Source organism: Sphaerodactylus townsendi, linkage group LG08 (genome assembly GCF_021028975.2).
Source record: "Sphaerodactylus townsendi isolate TG3544 linkage group LG08, MPM_Stown_v2.3, whole genome shotgun sequence".
Taxonomy (NCBI): Eukaryota; Metazoa; Chordata; class Lepidosauria; order Squamata; family Sphaerodactylidae; genus Sphaerodactylus; species Sphaerodactylus townsendi.
In genome coordinates, this window is record NC_059432.1 from 44,734,750 (window position 1) to 44,759,323 (window position 24,574).

The 24,574-nt window shown below is 42.1% G+C and overlaps 1 protein-coding gene across 1 annotated transcript in view; it reads left to right on the forward strand.

Annotated features, from left to right (window-relative positions):
* LG08H10orf90 (linkage group 08 C10orf90 homolog) overlaps positions 1-24,574 on the forward strand; it is a 147,784-nt gene that overhangs the window by 54,571 nt on the left and 68,639 nt on the right. The window contains exons 2-3 of the mRNA XM_048504846.1: positions 570-664; positions 7,689-8,802. Coding sequence (XP_048360803.1) covers positions 570-664; positions 7,689-8,802 — 1,209 coding nt within the window. The remainder of the gene's footprint in view (positions 1-569; positions 665-7,688; positions 8,803-24,574) is intronic.

Below are 24,574 nucleotides of genomic sequence, written 5' to 3' on the forward strand. Positions count from 1 at the left end.
CATTTACGGTTTTATTGCTTGCTTGGATTTTGTTGCTTTGGTTTTATAGTATCCTCATTGGTCGTATGTGGTGACTTCTTATTCTTTGTTATATGCTGCTGATTTTGTTCTGCTAGATTTCATTCTTACATGGTTTTATTATGTTAATTTTAGAACTGCCTTGTAAGATTTTAGTTGAGGTGTAGAATAACAATGTTTTAAATATATGTAACTGCTCATCTCTGCCAAGATGGACAGCTACATATATTCAGCTTTTGACAAAAATATGGTTGTTGTATAGACCATAAATTTGAAGTAAAGTTCATCCAGTGGGATTCCTTAAGGGTAATTCTTCTTGGCCCATGGTGGTGGTGGTGGTGGGGTGTTTGGGGGTACCAGACTTCCAAATGGTATCAGTGTCTTTCCAGTAGGATTTTAGCTACTGCAGCTGTCAGATTAATAGCTTCTAGATAATCTTAATTAATCAGGGATATTTTAAGGCCTTTGGCAGTACTGAACTTTATCTCAAGCTTTAACTATACTTTCATATGATTGTAAGTTACTTATTATCTTTCATCTTTTTTCTTTAGGAAGAAAAGAAAATCTTTATGGAATTAATGCTTTGAAACCATGCAGAAGTATTCAGTATAATAATGCAGCAGAGAATGAGTCAAGCTTCCCAAAGGTACAAAAAAAAAATTCAATGGAATTCCATAGTAGTCAGCAGAATGCACCGAGCTTTAAAAAAAAAAAATCATTTATCTGCATTCAGTGTGTCACCATTTGTTTGTGGTTTAGTGAGACTTTACTTACTCAGCAATATAGTCAATAAAGTGGCAGCTAAAATATTGCATTTCTTCTGGCAGCACATTTATTAGTTCATATCCTTTTCACATTCTTGTGGAAGACTGACAGTCCAATCAGATTCCTTAGCAGCTGGGGATGGCACCGCTATGGCGCCACCCTGACACCTGAAGAGGACTTTCTGGTTGTGTGGGGTGAAGGGAAAAGCCAACCCCCACTCCATGCCACCAGAAAGCCCTCCATAGGGCTTAATGGACTTACACCATCCAAAAGAATGGCATGAATCCTAAACCTGGGCCAAGGCACAACTGGTTTCTAGCCCTGCCCCTGCCGATGCCAGCATCTGATTGGGACTCCAGTACAGCTTTGCCATGGCCCAGACTTCCAGGTTTTGCCATGAAGGAGCTGAAGGGTGGCAGGTGTCCCTTGCACCAGCAGAGGGGGCAAACATTTCGGCACACCCCTGGGCTGCCACCACAAGTGGATTCGACCCCTCCCATCTGGATTAAAGGAAAAACAACATCTTCAGAAACATCACTGGTCCCACATTACAAGTCAAGGAATGTGGCAAGTTTTCCAGATTTTGGATTATTTTCCAGGAAATGTCACCTTGGGGCTTCCTGTGTTGCTCAAAAATAGCTTGACACGTGAGCTTGCAAATTAAAAAATTCTTCTCCTTTCTCAGGGTCTGTTTTGATGCAACATTTACAGGCCAATTTGATAACAAATGGAAGATCCACCCAATGGGAGAATCAAACCATTTGCACCACTATAGTGTCATATTTTTCAGTTGCCATTACACTGCCATTGCATTGTTTCAAATAAACACAGAAAGTATTGCATGGGTACAATGTGCTAACTGGGACAGCTCCAACATGAAATAAATTTCCTGAAACCTTTCAGGTCAGAGCAGTGGACCTAGCTGACATTGGATGCAATCCTATTGTTACCCAAAATGGTGGGATCTGCCGCTTTTAGAGTACGAGAATTAGCAAGGGCAAACCTTGCTTAACGAGACGCTGAATAACTTTACATGATCTTTTCCATCTATGTATAGGTGTTGTGCACTTAAGTTAAGCAGTGGATAGTTAAAATTAATGGCTGGACTCTTGGCTTAATGTTCTAAACCTGGGAGTGCCCAGGGATAGGGGAAGCTGACTCAATCACTCCTTCTAGAGTAGACAATGCCAAATGTAAATGAAGATGGTCTTGGAAGAGGTTAGTCAGAAATTGGAAAAATAAGATTATTTGTTTCACGGAAGCACGTAGACCAGGGCTAGAGATGGGAACTGGTTTTCCCAAGCTGGAGTATAATTTTTCCTAATCCCGTTAGGAAAAGGGTGAGGCAGGTGATTTTGCAAGGCTGATATTGACAAGGGCTAGTACAGACAGGTTTTTGGTCCTTATGGGTGACACTGAGGCAATGCAGAGAATGGCACCCCATCTTGAGTTTGTAAGCCCCTTTGAGTCTCCTTGCAGGAGAGAAAGGGAAGATATAAATCCAACTCTTCTTCTTCTTCTTCTTCTTCTTCTTCTTCTTCTTCTTCTTCTTCTTCTTCTTCTTCTTCTTCTTCTTCTTCTTCTTCTTCTTCTTCTTCTTCTTCTTCTTCTTCTTCTTCTTCTTCTTCTTCTTCTTCTTCTTCTTCTTCTTCTTCTCCTTCTCCTTCTCCTTCTCCTTCTCCTTCTCCTTCTCCTTCTCCTTCTCCTTCTCCTTCTCCTTCTCCTTCTCCTTCTCCTTCTCCTTCTCCTTCTCCTTCTCCTTTTCCTCCTCCTCCTCTTCTTTCTTTCTTTCTTTCTTTCTTTCTTTCTTTCTTTCTTTCTTTCTTTCTTTCTTTCTTTCTTTCTTTCTTTCTTTCTTTCTTTCTTTCTTTCTTTCTTTCTTTCTTTCTTTCTTTCTTTCTTTCTTTCTTTCTTTCTTTCTGTTGATACTATACTGCTAGGCACCTCAAGGATTGTCAGGATGAGTGGCAGGATGAGACACTGTTGTCCTAAAAACAGAGCTCCCCCAGCTACCTTGGTTAAGTCTGGTAACACTATGTGCACCTATGTGCAAATAAACCCTACTGAACACACTGGGACTTAATTCTGTGAAGACATGCATAGAATTGTGCTGATACAATGGTTTGGAAACACCTATTCTAGCATTCTAGAATCACAATGCAATTCTATGTCAGCTATGCACACAGCTCTCTCTCACACATCTTTTTTGTTTTAAATGGCTGCTCAGGGAAGAGTGATTATGTTTCCAGACTTGTCTTTGAATAGTTGAGGCAGTTTCCTTGAGTAGTGCAACAATGCCAGTGGGCAGATGGATGCCGAGCCTCTTATTGATTCACTATAAGACAGTTCTGAGTCACTACAGGCAAGTGGCACTGTAATAAAATAACTCTCACTCATTCCTTTCACTTACATGGATGCAGTTACTGAACCAGCAGTTGTCCTTTGGTGGCAAAAAGTTGGACTGTCAGTGGCAGCCAAAGGGGCAAGTGGGATGTATGGCACAACAGTGACAGCTGACCAAATGACTAGGAGGACCAAACAATAAGCATCTCAAGGCAGTAGTGGATCCAACAGTCATCTGCAGCCAGTGCTGTCATCTCCTGGCTTATTTATTTATGAGCAGTGCACACTGTGTTGGCATTCAGGATGACATTGATGACCTGTATTAGGTGGAGGGGGGGGGGCTGTTGGCAGCATTGTTACTGTGGAGTGTTGACTTCTGATGACTCCCAGCTAAACATTACATTGAATAAACCACCTCATCTTCATGTATGGACAATAACTAGATGCTATGGTCAGACGGCTGAGGAAGAGTAGTCTAAAACTTAATCCTGATGGAGTTTACTGGTGATGTAGCCTAACTATAGTCTGCACTCACTGAAATTTCTACTTAGTCGTCAAGGGCAATACTGCATAAAATCATGTATCAGAAGTCCTTTCTCAAGGTTACTGTACCATGGATTAGCATGGCTAAGTCAACTGAGTCTTTAAAAGGTGGCAATTTTCGTGCCATATGAAGTAGAAAAAGAGGTACTTTTTGCCATCTGATTTACGAGCTTTTTCAGCAAAAGTGCTAGATCCAACATAATTCCACGCTTCTTAATTGTGAGTTGCCTATTAGTGGTAAAGCCATACCATCTAATGTAAGCAGGATAACTCCCTCCCGAACCTGACGGCTGAAGCCAGATTGAAAAAGATCATAGGATTATTTGACAAATATTATGCCAAGTTTAAGGTGATTACACTTCATTCTTTTGTCACCCATGTTGGGTCCCAAGACGCTCAGAAGAAAGGTGGGAATAGAAATATTTTAAATAAATAGAATTAACCTCAGTCAACAATCAGCATACAGATGACAACCCACACTGCTTAACCACTACACTACGCCGGCTCTCTATTGAGCACATATGACATTGAAATCTATCTTCTGCTTCTGTTTAAATTCATTCTGCCTGTTCAGGACACAAGTGCTTTCAAAAATACATGATCCCCCGATAGCAATATGCATATGTTACATCTGGTGGGGAAGACAACATTTTAAAAAGTATTGTTGCCTCTTTTTTTGCAGCCACACAGGCAGCCCAATCCAGAGCCCTGGACAGGTGGGGAAAGTGCTGCTTCCCTGCCACCCCACTGCCTCCAATGGGCTTTATGGAGATGCGTGGAGACAGAAAAGAAAAAACCCTTCCTGCTGGTGGAAAGCCCTCCATAGGGCTATATGGACTTACGCAATTCAAAAGGGTGGCATAAGTTGGACCCTTGGGCTGCAGTGTCCACAAAGCCAGAGTGAAAGCCAACTAACATCAACTCCACCCCCAGCCATACCTCTAGAACATCCCCACTACACCAGTGGGGCATCTCAGGGGGCTGTGGCAGTAGCCCACTGGCATGTTTGCTCCTCTGCCAGGGTAAATGCCCTGGGGAGGACAAATTTGCCAATTTGGGCCCCCATCATCTTCATGAGTGGACTTAGGCTCCCCTATCTGGATTGGGCTGGAAAAGGCAGATGAAAGCAATGCAGCTTCTCCTAATATTTATTCTATGTTCTATCATTTATGATGGACTTTAATAACGTTAAAGTGGACTTTAATAAAATTAAATTTTCTTGATAAAAACATATTCAACAATTCAGAAGATTTTAAAGATTAATATACGAAGGAAGCCAGAGGCTTTTCTTTTGGGTCTTATGGAGAGATAGCTTGAAAAAAAACTGCATGCAACGTGTGTTTTTTTATGATACAGGCAGTGAGAATACTATAGACACAAAAATGGAAAACTGCATCTATGCCCTACAACAGAAGAATGGCTTATGAAGTTGTTGGAACTGGCAGAAATGGCTAAACTTACTTTGATTAGAAAAAATAACTTATCTACATTTCTTGATAATTGGAAACTGTACTTTTTATTAACCTTTTTCTCTTTGGGTTTTGATTCATATGGTCCTTTTTTGTTTTTGCTTTATGCTTGTTTTTAAAGTCTAAAAAAAATCTCCTAGAGAAAAATGGGTATGTATTCTATGTTCTACAATTATTTTTTAATGAAGGCCAAGAAAGTGATATCTACACACCTAAAAACTTAGACAATGTATTGTCAGCTGTGACCTACTTTGTACAGCTACGGTAAATATTGGGGAAATATATCACTAAGATTTGTTTACTATTTTACAAGAAGGCTGACAGCTTAACATCAGCTACTTTTATATGAAGAATATCTTGATTATTTCCAACCCTTCAGCTTTCTCTTATGTGTGTTGTAGAGTTGCCACTTTCCCCCCAACCCTTCCTCTATGCCTTTCATAATCTCATGACACGTGAACATTTAGTGAGGAGATGTTTTTCTGTCATGGTTCTAAATTATGGAGAAAATGTCATCTACTTAAGTTTCCTACTTTGTGAAGCAGCAAGATTCCTGAACTTAGGCACTCTCTTCCATTCCCTTCTCCTGTTATATACAGCTATCTAATTAAATACTTTTGCTATGGTGAAAAAACAGTTTCCCATTATGTCCACACCTCCAACTGTGTTTTTCATTTTTGGTTATTATGATTTGGTTTGCATAGAAACCATAGTTTACTGGTTTGCATAGAAACCATGGTAGCAGGACTGGGAGAGGAGCTGCTTTGGCTGGAAGCCTGCAGTGGGCTTACTATCCCAGAATGGCACTGTGGGAGGTAGTCAGCCCTGGGAAGGGGGCTGTCTCAGTTGGGAAGCCTGCAGCAGGCTTGCCAGCCTTGATCAGCACTGGGGGAGGTGGTCAGCACTGATAGAAGGGTGACTACCTCAGCTGGCAAGCCCACAGAGAACTTGCCAGTCCAGGACATGGCCCACCCACCCTAGCGGAAGAAGAGGGAGGGGAGGGGAGGGGAGGGAGGGGTGGCATGCAAGGGAGGGGGAGGGGCCCAGCATCTGGACACAGCCCACCCACCCTAGTGGAGGAAGAGGGAGGGAGGAGAGGGAGGGGTGGCATGCAAGGGAGGGGGAGGCGCCCGGCATCTGGACATGGCCCACCCACCCTAGCGGAGGAAGAGGGAGGGAGGGGAGGAAGGGGTGGCATGCAAGGGGAGGGAGGGGAGGGAGGGGTGGCATTCAAGGGAGGGGGAGGTAACTAGATTCCTGTGCACGTGGGGAAGAGGTAGGTGGAAGGCACTTGTAAGCTTGGAATTTCCAAGGCAAATTGAATGGTTTGCCATTATGTCTAAAATATCTCACAGAGAATAGTAATTCTCTACATGATGCCATTTTGATATCATCATCTTGTTTGCTTTGTGGTTACTGTGAACCCTGTAAAATGAATATAAAGTAGTAGGGGGAAGTGAGCACTCGGGTACATGTGAAGTGAGTTGCCTTGACAAAAAAAATCTGAGCTGAAAGTCAAGATCACAGCTCAAAGTAGAACATGCTGTTAGATAAAAGCATATTTCCTGATTCAGACCCTGGCTTAAAACAAGATTTATTCTGCATTTCAAATGTAGCATGGGGGTAGGGATATGAAAGAGACATATGAAAACTTATGGCTATAATCATTGTTAAATGGACTCTTTCCTGCAGACATCCAATTACTCAGCTTTGTTTTCCACTTCTGGACAGTGTGGCTATACAATATGTTGTTGTATTTTATAACTATCTCCAGAGACCAGTTTTAGGATATTTGCATTGTCTGCAAGAAATCCTGCCTGTATGCCAAAAGTGGCAATGATTGTAATTGTGTGTGTGTGTGTTTATTGTGGTCACTATTAATAAGTCTTGGGTGTATGATTTTACTGTGAATATTGTTTGTAGTGAAGGGATGTTAAACAATAAAAACCAAATGAAATAAATGACACCCAAAATGACTACAGGAATGTTTCCATGCAATTTGTGGGAGACTAGAGTAGAAGAATTCCCCCCTGGTCATTCTTGATGCTTTTGTGCAAGGGCACTGACCCAACTCCCACATAAACACTTCACAAAAAAATAGCAGCCCGCCCCTGTAATTCATTTTGCAATGCATTTGGAGGCTGTAAGTGCTCAAAGTGTTTTAATATTTCAGCAGATCGGCATGGAAGCACAGTGTGGCATAGGTTATAATCTGAAATTGACAGTTGCTATTGGCATGCACATTGTTACATAAGCACAAGACCACATTCCCCAACAGAGCAAATCAATTAATCATTCAAACAAACAGTTTTGTGAATGCATCATTTGTGCATGAAATTGCCCATATATTCATTTGTGCTTGTGTAGACGTTTCAGAGTTTGTCTCATCCACATGTCTCTTAGAAATGACCTGAAGTGAGCTGCATGAAGCAGAAATGTAACAAAAACCCTAATATAAGCCTATTAGATATTATCACAAACTCTTTAGATATAATTAATAATGTATTACTGCGGAGCACTTTAATAATTATTTGGATCTTTTCTTTGTAGGATGCTCTGCTGGTGCAAAATACGAAAATGAGTTCATCTATAGTCATTTCACAGATGATTGATGAGAATAAATCAAAAGAAAATACGGCTGCTTTCCCTATGCAGTCTGTAATCACCCAGTCAGAGGCTTATCACATGAACCAATCTTTAGCTAATCATAGCTCAGTCAACATTAATAGAGCATTCATATTGCTCCCCAGAAGATTAGGAGTTCAGATATCCTCAGATGACAATGTATTTGGAACAGTCTCTGAATGTGAAGTGAAGAAACAGTGTCATAAGCAGAAGAAAGGCTTTACTTCTATCACTATCACTGCTAGACGTGTTGTGTCACCTTGTTACCAGACGTCGCAAACAGATGCTCCTGGTTCTTCTTGTTTGCAGTGCCAGGGTGATAAGCTGCTAATGAGTACTGCTACTGCTTCAGCTGTGTCTGGGCTTGATCAGATATCCAAATCTTTGTGCAATCAAGGATCTCAAAACCAAAATGCTACTAAAATGAAGTCTTCTGCATCGTGTTCACATCTGTCCAAGAGGCCTTCTGATTGGCTTTCTCCCACTGAAAACAAAGAGAACAGAATGGTGTTCCCAGCAAATGCCCATAACAAAAAGGCACCGCCGTCTTTTGTTTCGAGTGTCCACCTTAGCATTTCTCAGCAGAGACCAAATGTGATATATTACATAGACAAGTCACTCATAGTGCCTATCAACCAAACACAGAGTAACAACCAAAACATTCATAGGTCAGTAGTGTCTTTCAATATAAATTGCAGTTCTCCAAGTTTAACACCAGATGGAGTAGATGGTTTAGCTAACGGAAAACTAATCACAGGAGTACTTAAGACAAAGCTCCCAGAGGATAGCAAGTCTTCTCTCAGAGCAATTTGGAATGCAGATTCTAAGGAGATCGATTTGGGTAGAAAACAGACCTTGGAAATGGAATCTTTGGAGACTGAATATCTCGGGACACGTACCTCTCCATCTGAAACGCCATCAGTGGTGGATAGCCCTCAAGGACGTAGTAATTTAAAGCTAAGAAAGATCAATGACAAAAATCCAAGTGACAATGACATTACATTTTCTCCCCTCATTTCTCACTGGACTTGTGATGAAGGTGAGTGCCTTAAATAAACTCAAACTTGTGGATCAGATGCCCAGGCCAAAGTAAATTCATCATCCTTTTACTAGCAGGTAATTAGAAAAAGTGGCTTTGTTAAAAAATAAATACATGGTGAATCTTAGGTCCACTTCATTTTGTACTTGAAAGCCAATTTTCAAGTATAACTACACACAGCATTTGTGTATGATGTCCAAACAAATACATGGGTTTTTTGCCTGCAAAATGTTCATGGAAAGAGCTATAGCTGGTCTCCCTTAGGACAAAACACTGGAAATAGCCCTGAAAGAATATTTAAATGCCCAGCTATCAGGGTTTGTATTCTACAAATGCCTGCAGAACTTACTCAGTTTCCCCTATATTCCTTTCTTCTCTGCAATTTATTTTGGCCCCTGGAAAGCAAATTATTACTACAGTTGTAGGATTTATGTGGATGAAGTGCAGAACTGTGCTGATAGAACAGACAGATGGGCAATAAATGCAGGGATCTCACCTTCATAGGAGAAAGGTGGGTTCACAGGATATCTGGGACCCTCCCACCGATCCATTCAGAACCACAAGGCTAGTTAAAAACCTTTCAGTGAACTCATATAGTTCTTTTCTACAAGAAAAGCCAAAATTACATTTCATTTTTCTACATTAGCTGTCTTTTGTTTACATTGCATTGAACAGTTCTCATTACAATGAAATCAAATGTTTGGGTGCTCATTCAAGATGGGGCAGTGAGCCTTCTCTGCACCGCTAGAAGACTGTGCATGAGATGAAGTAATCCACAGTGTGCTTGTGATGTAGGAAAGTAAGACAAATATCCAGTAGAAGTTTTGTTATTGCTTTTGATAGCTTCCTGTGGCTTTCAGCTCACCCTATAATCTTCCACTAGCTGGCGTGGAATGTAGTGCACGTTTTATAGTGCACAGCAGTAGCTGTAGAGAGCAGTCTATTGGAAGAAGAATATAAAAAGTTCGGAGAACATTTAGATAGCCTGAACTGACTTGTGTGAGCAGTTTTAGGGGAAGGAAAAGAAACACTAGGTACAAGAGAAGTGAAAAGACAAGTTGTATACTTGACTGAGTGACTTGGAATTTATCTGGATCATAGTCAGGTTGGGGAACACCATATTAACAGATTCTCCACAGGACTTGTTGCCAGCTTGTTCTGGCCTACCATGCTTTTTAAATGAATGTGCGTGAAAGTAGCCTTGGAGTGTTGTTTCTTTCAATAACATTGATGCGCTGTTGTGAGCATGGCTACTGGCTGCAGTCCAATTTACACTGCTGAGCTCAGATCTCAGTGGTCACATCCTTTACTCTCCTAATATTAAACACTATTAAAAGAAATCTGTATGGCTGCAGGACTTCCTCTGGCATGTCACAGACTTGATATCTGGTGCAATTAAAAATACTTGTAACCAAAAAAAACACCCCTTAAAATAATTCAACTTCAACAGCTTGCTATTCACATTTTTTTAAAAAAAATGCGTGTTTGTGAGCAGTAATATAAAGATAGGATTTTTAATTTCTGAAAACATTTGTTAGATTCAAGGAAATGTAAGTCACGTAGGAGGGAGATCAGTGAAACTGAATTTTAAAAAAGACTGCATAAGGTGTAAAAGATCTGTGGTCAGATTTCCTGACAAGGCAGTGATGAGAATACAGTTTTTTCCCCTCACTGGGGCAAACATGAACACCATTGGGAAAATTTCCATGGAGACCCTAGTTGCTTTTAAGTAAAAAGTTTTCTACTTCTCTGCTATTTGTAAGATTTCCTACATTATATGTCATAGTAAAAGTACCGTTACTGTTGGATCAGAGATAAGACACTTAATTAGTTGACTTCTTTGATACCATCCTACCTTGCAACTATATTGCACTTTACAATAACTATGGTAAACAGTTGTACAATTTTAATAGACTATATTCATTTTAGTTGTGAACATATTATATCCTCCTTTGAATTGTGGGCGGTGTAGCTCAGTGGGAGATCACATGTTTTACCTGCAGAAGTTTCCAGATTCAGTCCACCAATGAAAAAGATCTTTAGCATCAATGATAAAATAGATATATACCAGAAATCTTGACAAACTGCTGCCTGTCAAAGGGAACAATGGTAGATCAGATGGACCAATGGTCTTATGCACTGTAAGACAATTTGATGAGTTACAGAAATGTGTATATGCCTCTAGAGTGGTTTCCATCTGATTTTTTTGGTAACCTTGCTTATTACATTCTTTCGTTTCTGAAAGTTATGAATAGAACTAATTAATAATGACTCAAAAGATCATGATCTTACTTGTTGGGATCAAAAAATTAATGAGTAGTCTATTACTTGTCAACCATTTAGCGGTGACAAATTATAGGAAATGAGTTAATATTCATGGGACTTCATTAAAATTGGTTCTGAGTTATACCTTTGAATGAAAGACAGGAAAGATCTATTAGATCATCTAATCCAATTGCATATAAAATGCAGAATAGTTCTACTATTTAATAACTTGGAGCAGTGCAGACTGATGTTGGTTGTGAAAGATTAATGTATTCCTTGTGATACAGTATATTTGGATATATGTCCCAAAAGTTACACTGCTGTTTCCTACATGGTTATCACAGTTGATATGGGGGGGGGGGGGGATCTGTGAAACATGAAAGCTTATGTGCTTATAGGAAGATGCTAATTAGTTATGGATAATAAGAGAAGACAGAACAGTTTAAATATATTTATGGAGAAACTTGAACAAAACAGCAACAATTTAAAGGTAAAGGTCACATTCTGTTAGTAGTTACAGAGGTTTGCAGCTGGTTTGAATCCAGTAGGAGTTGGGCTAATAGGAGTCGGGGATGATCGTATTATTGGTGGATGTTCAACACAACTTGGAATTGAGAGCATGATAACAAAAGAGGGTCCTGTATGGAGACAAAAGGACCAAGAGAGGCCAGGGCTGATGGAGAGGGAAACTTGTTATAGGTGTCTTTATTCCAGCAATTGAAGCCCCAGAGCCAAGATGGGAGAGCTGCAGTACTTGATGCTAAATGAGAGTTTAAAAATAGTGGGTGTTTCACAAACATGGTACACTGGGGAAATCAATTGGATATGGTCAGTATGGTGTAGTGGTTAAAAGCAGTGGACTGTAATCTGGAGAACCTGGTTTGATTCCCCACTCCTCCACATGAGCAGCAGACTCTCATCTGGTGAACTGGATTTGTTTCCCTGCTATGACACATGATGCCAGCTGGGTAACCTTGGGCTAGTCAGAGTTCTTCAGAACTCTCTCAGTCCCCATCTACTTCACAAGATGTCAGTTGTGGGGTGAGGAAGGGAAAAGGAATTTGTAAGCCGCCTCAAGTCTCTTTACAGGAGAGAAAGGGGGTGGGTATAAATCCAAACTCTTCTTCATCACTTCTAGGTATAAGCTCTGTTGATAGGTAAGGAAGAGACCTGTTGGGGGAGATGTTGCTTTAGATATCAAAGAGGGCATAGAGTCAGATAAGCTAGAAAACGCTAGGGGAATGAGCTCCCCAACAAAATCATTAAGAATAGAGATTCTAGGATTATTTTATAGTGGTTGTACACTTTCACTCTCCTGATTAGCCTTGAGACTGATCATGAGATGGGAAAGAAAATAAGGGAGGTGACTAAGCAGATAATATTGTCATACTGGGTGACTTCAACTGCCATGACATTGACGAAGGAAGATGTGCTTGAATTATGCCGTACAAATAAGGTTGTTCGACATCATAAATGACTGTGCACTGGAACAGTTGGTCACAGAGCCAACAGAGAAGTAGAAATCTTGGACTTGGTTCTGAATGGGGCTCAAGACCTGGTGCAAGATGTAGATGTAGTTGCACCAATTGTGAACAGCGACCACAATGCTATTTTCAGAATTCTTGTCAACCTAAAGCTATTCTGAAAGTCCAAATCACTAACATTTGATTTCTGAAGACGGAACTTTACAAAAAATGAGACTAGTTAGAAGGAAGTTGAAAGGAAATGCAAGAGAGTCAATTCTTTATAAGGTGTTTGGAAACTGTTTAAATCCACACTAATTGAAGCCCGATGCAATGCATTCTCCAGGTTAGGAAGGTATTGCCAAATCTAAAAGGATGCCTGTGAATTTAATGACCCAAGTGAAGGAAGCCATAAAATGCAAAAGAGCTTCTTTTAAAAAGTGTAAGGTATGACCCAGTGAAATGAACAGAAGAGAGTACAGGGTCTGGCAAAAGAAATGCAAGTTAATGATTAGGCAAGCAGAAAGAGAATCTGAGGAGTAGATTGCTAAATGCATTAAGACCAGCATTTGTTTAAATATATTCAGGTCAAGAAACCAACCAGAGAGATAGCTGAATTTTCAGGTGCCCAGGTACCAAAAGCAGTGCTAAAGGAAGTTGGGAAGATGGCAGAGAAGCTAGAGTGATTCTTTGCATCTGACCTTTTCTTGGCAGTTGAGCCACCAGCATTGGAATTGGGTTGGGTAGGGTTCTTCCACACGTCTGCCCTCCCTGAACATTTTTACAGTTATGGTTTATTTTCTTCTGCATGTGCCTTAACTAATGAGAATTTTAAAGCAAGAATGGACCCTAAAATATCAATATATTGTAACATGGTAACGATAGTTTAAACAGATTCTCTACCCCCACCCCTCATAGAAATGTAAAAGAAAAGGCATATCTTCTCAAGAGAAGAGGATAGAGACCTACTTTTTTTATGGAAGTTGGAAATTTAGAAGACCTTTTAAAATTATCATTACAACCTATATAAATATTTTATGGCCGTTTAAACCTAAAAACTGCAGTCACTTGTCTACAATGCAGAAGAGAGGAGAGGGAGTGATTCAACGATAATGACAATCCAGTGATTGAAAAGTTGGTGGGAGTGGATGGGACAAAGGCAATCAGCAGAAACATTACAAACAAAGAGAAAGCTGACTCAGAGACATTATCTGGGTAAAAGTGGTTTATTTGTTTATACCTTTTTAAATTCAGTTTATTTCAGAAAAATCCTGGGGGATAACCTAAAAAAAATTTCAAAAACAAAAACCACCAACCTGAAGTGAAAACTAAAGGCACAAAAATGCATATGGAAATCAGGGGCTAAACCAAAGTGGTATAGACTCAAAACTGACAGGAAAAAAAATGAAGAGTCCTGTGTTCATTATGGACAGTGAGGACCATGTACCTAAGTGTAGCCGCTGGTGACTCTCTGAATAACCCCCCCTCCCAAGTTTGGTGAAGGGGGTCCAATTTTATGGGAAACTATTTTTCTCCTCTGGAAACAATGGAGAATAGAGGGGGGGGGGCCTTTTGGGGGCCCATAAAATTGGATCCCCTGACCCAATATTTACTAAATTTGGGTGTTCTAAGGAAAGTCAGTGGAAGCTATGATACAATTTTATGGATCCCTAAAGAGGGTGCCCCCATCCATTCTCCATTGCTTCCAAAGGAAAAAATGGGGCCCCATATTATTGGACCCCGTGACTCAATTTTCATCAAAATTCACTCTAATTTTGCGCCCATCCTTGTTCCTTAAACACTAAGAACATCCAAGCACAGTAATCAGCTTCATAGCAGCTAACATGTAAACGAATTTATGAAGAGTCTCTTACCTTGGTTAAGTAGACTTCTGTGCTGTGATATTTACTTCACTTAAGGGGAAAACAGTGTGGTCTCTGTGGCATTGCTAACCTTCAGGTGGCACCTGAAGATCTCCCACTATTATAGTCTCTAGACGACCAAGATCATTTCCCCAGGAAAAATGATAACCTTGCAGTTTGGACTCTATGGCATTATAACCTGCTGATAGCTCCTTCTTTCTCAAAATTCACCCTTCCTAGGCTGTACTCCCAAAATCTCTAGGAATTTAACAACTCAGAGCTGGCAACCCTAGGTTTCTGCCACCCCTTCAAACCATCTGTATCTATAACCAGCCACTTTGCAATACCAGCCAGTTCAGCTTCTCTCTCAAGAATGACACAATAAACAATAGAAAAGAGCAATTAAGATAATAGAATACTGTCATGTCTCAAGAAACAGGAGTCGGAGGAACAAAACATAGTACTTTATTCCATAGCTGCTACTCACACATAGCCTAAAATCACTCTGCAGCTGTGCTCAATATAACACACTTACTGATTACCAATTACAGTGCAACAGCTGCAGACTCTTAAAACAATACAATACATTACACCCCTTCCCCCTAACTCCTGTAATAATCTGGTGGGATTCTCTTTCGCTGCGATCGTCTCAGCTCCCGCTCTGGCTCCTGAGTCTGTGTTTGTTCCTGGTTCTGCAAAACAATTGGATCATTTGCTGTTTCCTTATCCTGCATCTCCATCTGCCCCCTTAACGCCCCAGATTCCTCGGGGACAATTGGACTATTTGCTGTTTCCTTATCCTGCATCTCCATCTGCGCCCTTAACGCCCTAGATTCCTCGAGGACCTGGGGTTCCTGATCTACTATTGGACCTGGCACTCTCTTTCTTACTTGGTCAACATGTCTGCGGATCACCCGCCCTTCTTCAGTTTCCACCCTATAAGACAAGGGCCCTGTTGGCTGCCTCACAACTGCTGGGACCCAACACGGACCTGCTCCATAATTTTGGACATACACCGTATCATCCCTATCAAATGTCCGAGGTGCTTTCAACACTTGATCTTCTTTTCGTGGACGATCATCAACTGAATCGGGATGCATTCGGTCCAGCAACGTCGTAAGTTTCCGATTCATTAGCAACTCCGCAGGACTCCTCCCGGTGGCTGTACACGGTGTTATGTGCTGTGTTAACAAAAAATTCGCCAACCGACGGTGCCAATCCCCTCTACTATTAGCGCAATGCATCCTTTGTTATGCAGCACCATCCTTTCTGCCTGCCCATTCGTAGCCGGATGAAAAGGGGCCGAGGTAACCTGGCGAATAACACCATTAGCCAGGAATACTCTAAACTCCTTGGATACAAACGCTGTCCCATTATCCGATACCACCGTGTCCGAGGAGGCCATGGGTTGCAAATAACTTCGCCAGTGCCCTAATTACTGTTTGTGATGTCATTGACATTACTGGCACTACTTCTAGCCATTTTGGAATATGAATCCACTACGATGAGAAACACCTGTCCTTGGAAAGGCCCTCCAAAATCAATATGTACCCTTGACCACGGTCTTTTTGTGGACTCCCATTGATAGGTAGGGGCCTGAGGTGGGGCAGGTCGCGTTATCTGACACTCCCTGCACCTGGCCACCCATTCTTCTATTTCACTATCCATCTTTGGCCACCACACATAACTACGGGCCAATGCCTTCATTCTCACTATTCCAGGGTGCCCTACATGCAAGGCCTCCAGCACCCTAATCCTTAAAGCTGCTGGGATCACTACTCTATTTCCCCACAGTAAGCACCCCTTGTGGACAGATATCTCGTGCTGCCTCATTCCAAATGGTCTGAATTTTTCCTCTAACTTTCCCAATGGCCAACCCTTCCATGCCCAATTCAAAACTCAGGCAAGCACTGGGTCCTTAGCTGACCTCTCTGCTATTTCTGCCACTTGCACTGGATGTTGAAATCTGATAATGATTCCAACATCAAAACCTCCAAGAATGGGGAGTGATCTTCCTCCTCCCTTTGTACTGGCAAACGACTCAACGCATCTACATGACCAATTCTCTTTCCCGACTGGTACTGCAAGACATAATCATACGCATTCAAGAACATTGCCCACCGCAACATTCTAGGGGACAATATCTGTGGTGTCTGGCGCTCTGAGGGAAAATAATCCCAACTTAGCGGCTTATGGTCTGTAACAATCACAAATGGTAAGCCCATACACGTAATCATGAAACTTCTTAACCCCAGCCACTATTGCTAATGCCTCCTTATCTATTTGGCGTAATTACGCTCCGTTGTGAACAACGTCCTAGAATATCACGCATTGGAGCTTCCTCGCATATCCTCCAATTGATGGCTCAACACTGCTCCAACTCCATCACGGGGAGGCATCGCGCGTCAAAATTAATGGCTTCCTCTCATCAAAATGAACCAATACACTTTCTGATGACAACAATCTTTTGACATCTCGGAATGCCTTCTCATGCTGACTTGTCCACTGCCACACTGCCCGCTTATCTAATAAGCAGTGCAGTGGCTCCGCCACTGTGGCCTTATCCTTTAGAATGAATGGTAAAAATTTAGCAATCCCAAAATGCCTGTAGCTCTTGCTTTTGACTGTGGTGCTGGGGCATCCTGGATGGCCTTCACCTTTGCTGATGTCGGGTGGATTCCCCTTGCATCTACCATGTATCCCAAAAACTCTGCTTCCGCTACTCCAAACACACATTTTTCACGCGGCGCAACCCTACATCTGAGAAGCACTGCAGTACTTTCCGTACCCGTGTCATCAGTTCCTCCTCAGTTGCACCCACTATCAAGACATCATCAAAATACGGTATGACTCCCGGCAAGTTTCTTAATATTTCTTCCATCAAGCTCTGGAATATCCCAGGAGCTACACTCACTCCAAATTGCAGCGGCTTTACTCTTAATGCCCCCCTGGGGGTCATTATCGTCTGGGCTTCTGCAGTGGCATCATCCACTTCCAGCTGTTGGTATGCCTGCGCTAGATCTAATTTTGCAAAAACCTTTCCCCCTGCCAATGTTTGCTAACAACTGACTGACAACTGGCACTGGAGTGCGGATGTTTCTGCAATGCCTTGTTAATTGTGCACTTATAATCAGCACAAATCGCACATCCCCATTGGCCTTCAGGGGTCACAATTGGAGTTTCCCATTTTGCATTTACCACTGGTTCCAGTATTCCCTGTTCCAATAACCGATCTAATTCTGCATCCACTTTAGAGCGCAAAGCAAATGGAATACGGTGACGTGATTTTAGACGATATTGGGGTACTTGAAGGATCAAGATACAATGATATAGGTGGACCCTTATACTGCCTCCAGTCCCTCAGCAAACACACACTCTTAAATTTCTTCCCACTAGCACCTCCCATGTTAACTTGCTAACCTCATGAATTCCAGTGAATTGCAATACCCTAACCTCCCGAGACCAGTCCAGCCCCAATAGGGCTTGTCCGCCTTCCTTCCACTATTAACAATTGCAAACATCCATCAAACATATGATATTTCACATGCACATTACACATGCCAACCACAGGTACTCTATGTCCTTGATAATGATCCGTGAAGTGGTAAAGTCCACCAAGATCTAATGTCCAAATCATCCTGTGGGCAAAATGTCTTATAGGAGTGTCCCATGAAACGATGGAGAATGCTGACCCAGAATCCACTTCCATCACACAAGGGACATCCTGGATCCTCACAGTCACCGGGGTCAACTTATGCTGGATCTCGGGTTGCTTGCGTGGTTAATTACATCAGCTGCATGAACACCATCACACTGCTCATGTGGGGTTGGCCAGCCAAGCCAGCTACATGGGGACAGCAAGGTGCATCCACAGAGTGTGTAGCAGGATGAGCCGGGACCATGTCTTCTTAGGTCCTTGATGCCTTTTCTCTGCACACTCTTCCCAATATGCCCCAATGTTTACAACAGAAACATTGTGCCTCTTTAAATTTACACATTTCTCTCTCATGGGGGACCACCACAACTCCTCAAACATTTCTCTGTTGACATCCTCCCTTTCTGCCATTGTGGTGGTCTCCCCATCTTCTCGATACACCACATGCTGCAGTCTCTGAATTTCACCATTGCCAGGGTCTACAGTCCCACTGCCAGCTGGGTTTGCAGTCTCTGTGTGCTCCTGGCTTGTCGCGACCTCCCCGAAAGTAGAGGCTGCAGCAAGTTCAAAAAATTCAAAGGTTTCTTGGTATGCCGTTTGGAAAGTCAAGTTCTGTCTTTGCCAGCAGCAACTTTTGCAATGATGCCTCTCTCAGGCCACATTGGTGACCAAAGCGATCCCTTAACATTTCTTCCAAATTGGAGAAATTGCATTGCTTGTGCCAACCGTCGTAAGGCTGCAACATAATCTGCAATGCTTTCAGACCCCTCCTGATCACGTTTGTAAAAAACACTCCGTCTGGCTATTTCTGACGGTTGGGGAATGAAATGGTTCCTTAATGCAGTCAATATCTCTACAAGTGGCGTTGCTGATAAGTCTCTTGGCGCTATCAATGCTAAGGCGAGGTCAAACACCCCTTCACCACAGAGGCTCAAAAACACAGCTCTTTTCCTTTCTGGGTCTGTTATGCCATTTGCCAGAAGATAAAATTCCAATCGGGCCTCATAACTCTGCCACTTCAAAGGAAACTCCAAATTAAACTGTTCCAGCTGCCCTTGAAAGGCCATAATTTACTCACATTCCACGCTTCACTAAAAACCTTCCAAGACCTTTCATAATCCCATCCTCGTCGCCAATATGTCATGTCTCAAGAAACAGGAGTCGGAGGAACAAAACATAGTACTTTATTCCATAGCTGCTAATCACACATAGCCTAAAATCACTTTGCAGCTGTGCTCAATATAACACACTTACTGATTACCAATTACAGGGCAACAGCTGCAGACTCTTAAAACAATACAATACATTACAAATACGTACAAATTAAACAATCTCTGGAAGCTTAGAATTCTGACATCTTTCACAAGCCAAAAATCTCCTGGAAAAGGACAGCCCGAACTAGTAAGGGCTGAGAAAGAAACAGATGTGGTTTTAGTGGATATCTTGATGAATATATAAAATCAGTGCAGGAGTAATAAAACAAGTACATTCTGTGTTGGGGATTATTAAGAAAGGATCTGAATATCAAACAGCCAATTTTTAATGGATGTTGTAATTCCCTTATATAGATCCATGATGTGGCCTCATTTGGAATACTGTTTAGAATTTTGTAACCCTATCTCAAAAAAAGTTATTGCAAAACCGGAAAAAATGCAGGAGAGAGCAACAAAGATGTTTGAGGGAGTGAAAGGCTAAAGAGTCTGGGGTTATTTGGTTAGCAAAAAAATGGCCAGGGTGGATAAATATGTCAGGGTGGATAAAATGGATAGGGAAAATGTTTTCTCCCTCTCCCATAATACAGAACCTGATTACATCTTATGAAGTTTCCAGGCAGAAGATCCAGGATGGCAAAAATAGGTACTTTATTAAATGAGTAATAAAAACTGTAGAATTCTCTCCCAGTGTACCAAATGATGACCTCTAGCATAGATGGTTTTTAAAGGGAAAGGACAGATTCATAGAGGATAGGTCCATCAGTGTCTAGTGACCAAGATAACTGAAAGGAACCTCCACATTCAGATACACTAAGTTTCTGAATATAATTGCTTGGAAGCAACTCCAAGGGAATGCCTTGGGTTCTATGCCTTTGTTGGCCTTGCAACACCTCTCCCTCCCTGAAGAGAGACAGAGGCTCAAGGGAGGGAAGCATGTAGCTGGGGTGGTTGTTTGATAGCTGTTGATGGCCTAGGCACTCCCCACCTCTCTCTCTCTCTCTCTCTCTCTCTCTCTCTCTCTCTCTCTCTCTCTCTCTCTCTCTCTCTCTCTCTCTCTCTCTCTCTCTCTCTCTCACACACACACACACACACACACACACACACACAGAGAGAGAGAGAGAGAGAGAGAGAGAGAGAGAGAGAGAGAGAGAGATTCTATGTCAAAAATCCTGTCAGGAAAATTAATATATGAGCTGCCATCAAAATCTGAGGTAAAATGTGATCAGAGGCCCTTTCTTCATGGGCCATAAACAGCATCTTAGGGAAGGCAAAAACGCTGTCCCTAGGGAGCTGTTTGCATGGGACTCGCTGCTGCATTGCAGCAGCACTGCCCTTGCTCCCCCCAGCGGCACGAAGACGCTGCTTTTGACCCTCACTCCCTGAGCAAGGTTTTTCAGAAGCAGCGTCTTTCAACTTCTGCTGAACGAATGGCAGCAGCTGGAAGGCACCATTCCCCCCCTTTCCTGAATGCCATACTGTCCCCTCTGGCCTTCAGCACATTGCACAGGCCAGGGGACACGGCCCACTGCCCTGCAACTCCAGAGCTGTTGCGCAGGGCAGGGGGGCATGTCCCCTGGGCTGTGCGATGCGCCGGAAGGCCGGAGGGGACGGTAAGGCGTTCGGGGGACGGCGCAGCCTCTGTGCCATCTGCACCATCTTCCCCACCCCTACCAGACCATCCGTGTGAACGGTCCCAGGGAGGTGCATCAGTGTTGGTTATGCCGACGCACCCTCGCAACGTGGCCATGCGGTAACAGCCTTAGTGAGGCTTTTGAAAAATAAAACTAAACTAGATTTTATTTTACAAACTTTTCTTCTCGGGTTGTTGTTTCAGAGAGGTACTTAAGCATTTCTGGTTTCTTTAGGCAGATATTTCTTAGAGGTTACAGATCAAATGTGGGTTTACTTAAATGGCTGTTTCAGTTACAAGATTTAGCTTTACTTATATATGGCTGTTTCAGCTTCCAGATTACTTCACATATAGTTTCACACATGCACAGGTGTCTCTATTCAGGGTAAACACAGTCCTGAACACTATCCTAAAACTCCCACCCTTAACTCCAAAGGGAACATACACTGGTTTGGGACAGAATAAGCTCTGGGGTTTTACTAAACCCACTCTTAACTCTGCCAGTTAAGCTAAACACACCCTCGTGGGCTCAAAGGCACCAGTATCTAGGTGTGATCTCCTCATGAGATAGTAGCCAAGTTCTTTGTGTGATCTTAGGAATGTCCCCGTGAGATCAGTTTTCCCTCTTGTTTTCCACCCACACCAGGCCTCCTAGCCACTGGTGAAAACAAGACTCTTTCCTCTCAGTCTGAGATCTCTTTGAGAACACAGCCCCCCTTAGCCAGTCTCCCTTTTTCTATGGCTTTCTCTGCCCTTAGACATGATGTCCCCTAACTGAATCTGAGGACTGACATGATTTGTGTGTTACATAAGCTCTCAAGCTGCTTTCAGATCTCTCAAACTACCAAAAACTCCCTCTCTGACACTTTTCCTGATTTTATATTAGCCAGCACACCCTTTCTGTGACTTCTGTGACTTTCTGTGACAGGCTACTGTATTTCTGTCAGCCAATCAGGTCGTGCTCTGGTTAACACTTGGTGCTCTTGCTCTGGCTGAACTGCACCTTTTAAAATTCACCATATAAAAGCCTAATCCATCACAGTCCTCCATATCCTTCAATGTGATGCAGGGCTGTTATGATCTTACAGTACTATGTCGTGTACTTCTTAGCAAGAGAGCTAGTATATGAGAGCAGGGTTTCTCTAGGAGATTTGCGTGCAAGTGTGTTTTAGTTAGGATACAGATTTTATCAATTAAGGCTAAGAAAAATAAGTATCCAAAATTGTTATATTAAATTTGACCAACAGAGAGTGTTACTAAGCTCATGGGCAAGAGATTATCATGACTGTTATCTGATTCCTGTTTTCATTCATCAGGATCTACTATTACAACCACTTAAAACTAACTTTACCCTCACACTCATTGGCAGATTCCACATGGACCAAAAACAGCGGTGTCAAAATGGTGTCACACTGTTTTAAACCATTTTAAACCATTTTATACCATTTTCACACCACTGTTTTTGGCCCATGTGGAATCTGCCATTTAGACATTGAATTAGATGCTGAAATGAACTGGCTTGAGTTTACTTAGTCACACCAAAAATACTTGTGAAAAGAATAGTCAGGGCATTATCTCCTCTATGTAGAGGTTAGTAAAGTACAGAACTGAGGTTAGTAAAGTACTAACAGAGGTTAGTAAAGGGCAGAACCGCAGGGATATGTTTTTAACTATTTGGAATTAATGCTGCTGAGTTTAATAGCTTCAGAAACTACCTTAGATATATTCTCAATCAGAAGTATTAGGCTATTGAATATGCAAATATTTATGCGTAAGTGATGAATTTATGCAATTGCATTTCATCCAGTGTTCTCCATTCAATTTTTATTGTCACATTTCTTGACAGTGCACTCTGCAGGTTGCAAATGGAGTGTGACTTACAATTGAACAGTGGAGCTTAATAGCAGGTGGCAGTTGAAGATCTGTCAGTTACGAACACATCTTGCTGCTTTTGTACAAGATATAAAGTGACTGATCTCCAAGTTCTGATTATTTTTTGTACAGCATGGCATGTATCTGTGAGAAGGATATATAGAATTGAAACGTGCTAATGAAAATGCCCCATTTAATCAGTGAGTCAGGATTATTGAAAAGTAGCTTTTTCTTCCTAGTAAAAACATCAGAAAGCTTCAATTTCCTTTCTTGGGATTTTTAAACATGAATGATAACTTTTGTTATCTGAAACTTCAAGGTGTCTGTGCTGGAGGGATGTACTGACATACTGGATTGGAACAAAGTTCTTTAAAACCTCAGTTTTTCTTTTCTTTGGAATGCTTGGGAAATGAACTTTCCTTTTATAGATAACAATAGTCCTCTGTGCAAGCACTGGGTCAGTAATGGGGGACCGTCATATCATAAAGTCTGCCTATACTCTTTTCCATGAAAAGATTACAGTAAATCTGTATATTAATCCACCATTTCCTAGACCTTTTTTGAAGAATGCTTCACAATGGTCATAGTGTCTACCTAGTTCTTCTAAGTGGGCACTAGGATCCCCCCTCCCCAGAGCATTCTTCTACAAAGAAGGTTCTGGAAATGGCAGATTAATATATGAATTTACTTTCATCTTTTTGTGGGAAAGAATATAGGCAGATTTTGTTTATGGGGTGGTTTGCCATTGCCTTCTCTAGTCATCTACATGTTACCCTCAGCAAGCTGGATATTCAGCCTTGGAAAGATGGAAGGCTGAGTCACCCTAGAGCTGGCTAGCTGAGTCCAACTTTGGGATCAAACTCAGGTCATGAGTTGAGTTTGGACTGCAGTACTATAGCTTACTACTTGCAGTTATGTTCATGTTCTACAGGATCACCACATTTGCTGCCCACTCTTCCATAAACCCTTATTGTTGGACTGTTCACATACACAGACCTTTTCAGATTGCTTCCAGATTCTGTCTTTGATTTGATCATTACAAATCCCCCCCCCCCCCCCACCTTGTGACTGCAATGTCAGGGCTGTGATGGATAGGGCAGGAAGAATCAATCATAGCCTGCCAGGAATGGAGATGAAGCACTTCACATGTCATAGTTGAGGGTTGGGGAGAGGCAAGGCCTTAGTTTATGCAGCCATTACCATGGCTAACCCACCCCCTAAAGGATCAGGGCCCCATCAAACAGAATTGGGACGACTGGTAGAGACAGCAGTTGACAAGAAGCCCCTGCAACCTGCCCACTGGTGGTAACTCCAAACAGATCCATACTGCATGCAGTCCAAAAGCCACAACTACCAAGAAAGGGGCAAGAGGAGATTAGAAGAAGAAGTATGCCCAGCCAAGAGTGCCTGGCACTTACTGAGTGGCCATGCTTCCAAAGCTATTCCAGACAAGAAGATGACTTTTGATTTATATCCCACTTTTTTCAACTTTAAGGAGTCTCAAAGCAGGTTACAAACTCATTTTCCTCTATCCACAGCAGACACCTTGTGAGGTAGGTGGGGCTGAGAGAGTTCTGTGACTAACCCAAGGTCACCCAGCAGGCTTGCGGTGTAGGAGTGAGGAAACAAATTCAATTAATCAGATAAGAGTCCACTGCTTATGTGGAAGAGTGGGGAATCAAGCCCGGTTCTTCAGATTACAGTCAACTGATCTTAAACACTACACCATGCTGGCTATCTCAGGCATCCCCTGCCAAAAGTGGAAAAGGATGAGGCCCAGAGGGGTATACCTGTCCATCCTAACATCTCCA